Here is a 5,780-nt window from a genome sequence, read left to right on the forward strand (position 1 = left end):
TGATTTTCTGTTTTATTGATTCGAGGTGGGTAAGGGAAAGTCTAATGAGGTTAGATCAGAAGATCGTGAAGGCGATTGTACTAAGCCCATTTGGAAATATTCGGTGAAGGTACTGCTAGATATTGAGTTGATAAGTTTTAACCAGAACATGCTCATTAAGCTCAGTCAATAAAATATAAACTTCTTATTGACCAAGCATTTTTTAACAATAAAAATCCAGCATTTCAGCCTTAATATACGCAACGTCTTATAAATTCTTATGTCAATTGTCAAGGATGCTTCCATTTGTCGCTAGTGTCACTTGTCATTTCTGTCAATTGTCCACGCTAGTCATTTCATGTTACGTTATCTCTCTCGGGCATTATATAACTAAAAGGTACCAATAAAATATTGATTTCTTATTGGCTAAAGATTTTTGACCAATTAAAATCCAGTATTTCAGCTCTAATGTATATGACCTTTAATAGAATTTTATGTTAACTGTCAAGGCTACTGTTATTTCTCACTAGTGTCAGTTGTCATTTCTGTCAATTGTCCACTCTAGTAATTTCTTATTACGTTATCTCTCTCGAGCCTTATATAAGCAACAGGTACCAATAAAATATTAATTTCTTATTGACCAAAGATTGTTGACCAATTAAAATCCAGTATATCAGCTTTAATGTACACGACGTCACATAAAATCGTATGTTAATTGCCAAGACTACTGTTATTTCTCACTAGTGTCAGTTGTCATTTCTGTCAATTGTCCGCGCTAGTTATTTCTTGTTACCCTATCTCTCTCGAGCCTTATATAAGCAAAAGGTAGCAATAAAAAAATTGACTTTTTATTAGCTAAGAATTTTTGACCAATAAAAAGCCAGCATGTCAGCCTGATTTAAAAAATCTGATGTCAACTGTCAAGACTACCGCTATTTGTCACTAGTGTCACTTGTCAATTCTTTCAATTTTCAACACTAGTCATTTCGTTACGAGCCTTATATAAGCGACAAGTAGCAATAAAATATTGACTTCTTATTGGCCAGGAATTTTTAACCGATAAAATCCAGTATTTCAATCAATATAGAAACGATTGATTGACATGACATCTTATTTATTACAGTTGTATATCTTTCAGAATCGCTTATTCCATTAATTTCAAGACCAATCAAATTTTAATATGAATTTTATTTTATTGAATATTCTGCTCATTTGAAAACTAAGTCAATTACAGATTAATCAATCATTTACTTAAATCAATAAGCGTTTCAAAGCGATGATTATATAATCAATTTCTGGAAAATAACTACTTGATTTCATTAATGGAAGAAACCCATTTATTTCCTTTATAACTCAAATTAGTATAAGGAACAATGCTTTATATATTGAATTTTTCAAGAAAGAAAAAGTTTTCAAGGGCAAAGTTTCAGTATTATCTAAATACAACGCTAGTTTTCAGGAAAACCTCCTTCACTTTGATAGTGGTCCAATCCACTTTGGTCATTTATAGCATAAATGTATTTAGGAGCTTCATTATTCGAAAATGAAAACCCATCACTCATTCTATACATTCGGTATCGAATTGGAGTGAGAGAAACGCGCACTCAAAATGCTAGGTCGGTATATATTTTCGGTCTTTGCATTTTCCTTGAAGCAAAGATAAAGATGAAGCACCGGTGCTGAAAAATTTAATTAACAGCAACCAAAGTCAACCTGAAGAGATAAGATGTATGAGCAAATTTTAAAAGAGGACATAGTACAACTAGCAATACAATTATACAAAAAAAGGAACGTTCTACATTCAATTTGGATTAGACTGAGATAGTCTAAAGGGGAGTGAGAGCAACGCACACTCACGATCCTTGGTTGCCAGACCGGTATATATTGTCGTAAATAGTTTAAAATAAAAAAACTGTAACAAAATAATGTTTTAATGTTAATTTTGTTTGATGTGGAGCGTAATACAATACAGTAATATTCCTAGAAGCTTATATTAAAATTAAACATTAATCAGAGCTTTTTTACATTCAAAAAATACATTCCATATAAAGCACATTAAATTATAGTTATTCATCATCAACTAACTCGCAGCTGTGATACTTGGAACTGGTTTCCAACCAGCTCTCAACATCGTTGGAAGTAAGATCATCAGACGATGGAAGCTCAGTCAAAGGCTCCATCTCACCGAGGTAACAGTTTTGGGGTGCATTTCCATTTTCTTTGAATTTATCGTACTGCTTATGTTTGTTCTTTTGACTTTCGTTGCAAAAGGTCTCCGCTGTCGAATTACATACCACTAAAAACCAGAAAAAGCAACTGAATCTTCAGTTTACAATTAAAAAAAAAAAAGATCAGCGATGATCTCGAACGTCAGCGAATCTTCCGCAGAATGCATAAGGAGCCGCTAGGAGGCAGTTGACAGTTCAATCGCAGTTGGCGCGAGATTTAAATCAGACATAAATAGTAGTAAATAAATTAATATTTTTATTAGTTGTAAGTGATCGTGTTTAGTGTGTATCAATGAATTGAGTGTAAATGAATCAGTTTAATGCATCGAGTATTTTAATTTACACCTAACGAACGATGGAAACGCTACAACATATATGATTTAAAGACTATTCGACTATGGGAGAAACGCTAAATTAATATACTAAAACTATTAAAGCATTAGCCAAACTTACCTCCGTTGCCTTTTTTGGCTCGCACAGGACTTTTGTACTCTCCTCCAGAATTAAGGGATGAAGTAATACTAGGCAACCTAATATCTAAATGAGACCCTTTGGCGGTAACTATCTTATTATTCATAGCGTACAGTTTGGTGGTAATATCTCTAGCTATAAGGGTAGTTAAAACAGTGGCTATATAAGTATCTTTTACAAAAAGGTACTCTAGGGCAGACCTTTGCCAGTAGAGGTACCTACATGAACTAGCTGCTATTATAGCTACCTGGAAATGTTTGAATTTTTGCTAATATTCCTAAAACTAACTGGCTAATTTCAATATAGATCAATATAGATTTACCTTAAACTTATCGTCTATAGTGTTTCTACTGGATTCGAATTCGGGCGAGTCCATAAATTCGCATGGTAGAATGGGATGCAAAAACTGGTTATCAGATAAAACATTTACCTGTTGAAGAATTAAAAATAAGTACGGACTGATAACGGCTTTTTTTGTCAGAAACATTGGAAAAAATATCAGAGTCCTTTTTGGGTCCAGATCTACACGAACATGTTTCAAACTGATTGAGTGGGAAAATTCAGAAACATCTAAGTATTATAATAATTATTGGACTATGCAGTAGACAACGATAAACTTAATGTGTCTGCATTATTTAAAATATTGCTGTTAAATTTTTAATTAGTCTAGAAAATAAGTCCTGAGAGAGCATCTGCAAAGTAATAAATCAGCGTAATAGGGGGCAAGAAATAAATAAAAATTGAAAAAAAGTTAATAATAATAATAATAATAATGTTTAAGATTACCATACATTTCTCCAGGCTATGTAAAGCAAAATAATAGACAAAGGTCCTATGAATTTACTGTTTTTTAAAATGTTCTATTAACCGCGTTTAATCCTGGATGTCTCTATTTTAATTTTTTAAAAACCGAAATCCGTTATTGTTTGTAAATACGGTGTGATAAGATGTTTTTAGAATGATGTATTGTAATGTTATGTGTGTGCCGTTTTTTAACCTTTTTATGGACATTTTGTGATAATATCATGTAAGCTTTCCCATGTTTTTATTAATTTATTAGTTTAATAACACCCTTTTATATTCTACTTATATTGCTTTCCCTTGACAATGGTTTAAGAACCGAAACGCGTCGGGATTCTTGAAATAAAGATTGTGAAGTAAACAGGACCCTTCGTCTATTATTTTGCTTTGAATAATAACGTTTATTTTCAAACGCAATACAACACAAGAATTACAAGTAAATTTTTTTCGCCTTAATATAAACCTAAATTACAAAACAAAATAAACCAACTAAACTATGAATCTATTGCACAGTAAAAAAATAAAACCCTATACATATTTTCTATTGAAAAAAAGTTAACTGAACTGCTCTATTTCTGCTGCTACTACTACTGCAAATTTACCTTGGGTTTCAAACTATTTACCTTTCCAGAGAGTAAAAGTCCCAATCGGTCAGTTCGAGTTAAATTTTGTACTGCATAAGCTTCGCCCGCGTGCAAAGACATAATTTGTGCAAAATCTGAGCTTACCATTTTCTTGAACTGAAGTCTTGACATCTGCAAAGATTACCCGTTTTTATTTATCGGAAAATATGTGAGACAGTAGTACCTTAAAGGGTTCAAATAGCGTATGATAAACCTCTTCCAGTTCCGGATCGAACTTCACGGGTCTTAGTTGATATAAAATGTGGAAAACTTGTGCCATATTCATGAGCATGAACGCGAAGTTCCACGTGAATACGTCTGGGGCGCATATAATGTTCCAAGCCCATGTTGAAAAAAGCATTAGACCTGTAATTCAATTACCACATCTCATTTTTATAAAGAATTAACAAATTCAAAAAATACAACCTGTATAAACTTACCAAATATAAGCCAAGAATGCATGAAAAGTACACCTTTCTTAGAACAAGTCGATGAGTAGGCCAATACAAAACACACATTTGCTAGTTGATACAATATATGTTGGGGTTCCTTCCAATAATCGCACCATGGCCACCAAGTACCTAAGAAATCCCTTAATAAAATATAAACTTAAACAATGCTATGTTGTGTAAAAGTGTCGAAATCGAAACAATAATTTTAATAAAAGCGCAGGCAAAAATGCCTAATTTTACGAATATGCAGCTCAGTTTCAAATCTGTACTTGTAACGTGCTTACACTACCTACTTGCTATTAATGAAACTCGTTTAAAACTAACTAAACATTTTTGATGTCTCATCTTTTGTATTAAAAATGATTGCTAAATAAACTCTTATTATATAGATTGATACCTCCATCAGTGGAATTGGCAAAAAAGACATCAAAAACTTTCCTGACAACATCGGAAAACTTACGACCTTCACTTGGGTAATAAAATTCGTCACACACTGTCAAAAAACATTTTGATTTAATGACTCGTTATAATTTGTTCACTTTTATAAAAGCAATACACGATACATAGTGTCTTAGTGATCTTAAACTATAAGCATTACATAAAAATTTATAACCGAAGCATTACCTGATGGAATATGGTAGCTTATATTCCGATCCTTTTCTGGCCACGACAAGTTTAATCCAGGACTCACGTATAAAATATGAGGTCTGTCCTCGTTGGGTTGCAGTCCAGAGTCTGGATCCGACGGCATTTTATTAAAATAATATGGCACAGCAAGTAAATGTATTATTACAGTGGAAGAATAAAGTATCTTTCTTCTATTATGGTGTTGCGCTCTGGATTATGATGTAGGGTGTATATATAATCAATAGCGTCTTCGTGAAAAGGAAGGATTTTATAGTTGAAAAGTTTGAGTACAGATGGCATTACTATGGAGTTATAAGAGTTGGAGTTATATATTTTCTGTTCTGGTTGGCATATACAGGGTGTCAATTTAATATCGCGGTGCTCGATTGCGGCTAAACCACGAAACGGAAAAATACTTTAATAGTGGGAATGTTAATTGAGTTAGAGGGACTATTTTTTTAAATTAGTTTGGCTGATACAGGGTGTCCGAAAAAAGCGTGATACAAACTTTGAACTTTTTTTTAAATGGTACTACTTATTTTTTTTTTAAATGGGAGGCTCATTTGATTCTCTCTTTAGCCCTAAAATTGTTTTAGCCC

The 5,780-nt window shown here is 32.8% G+C and overlaps 1 protein-coding gene across 1 annotated transcript; it reads right to left on the minus strand.

The window, feature by feature from the left end:
* Positions 1-1,892: 1,892 nt before the first annotated feature.
* LOC126745697 (popeye domain-containing protein 3-like) lies at positions 1,893-5,393 on the minus strand. The gene is made up of 7 exons (XM_050453665.1): positions 5,179-5,393; positions 4,543-4,683; positions 4,287-4,468; positions 4,103-4,234; positions 3,001-3,108; positions 2,661-2,925; positions 1,893-2,275 (listed from the first exon to the last, which is right to left on the minus strand). Exons 1-7 carry the CDS (start codon positions 5,303-5,305, stop codon positions 2,046-2,048), a joined length of 1,185 nt encoding a protein of 394 aa, XP_050309622.1. The 5' UTR covers positions 5,306-5,393; the 3' UTR covers positions 1,893-2,045.
* Positions 5,394-5,780: the final 387 nt, after the last annotated feature.

Source organism: Anthonomus grandis, chromosome 16 (assembly GCF_022605725.1).
Source record: "Anthonomus grandis grandis chromosome 16, icAntGran1.3, whole genome shotgun sequence".
In the NCBI taxonomy this organism is placed as follows: domain Eukaryota; kingdom Metazoa; phylum Arthropoda; class Insecta; order Coleoptera; family Curculionidae; genus Anthonomus; species Anthonomus grandis.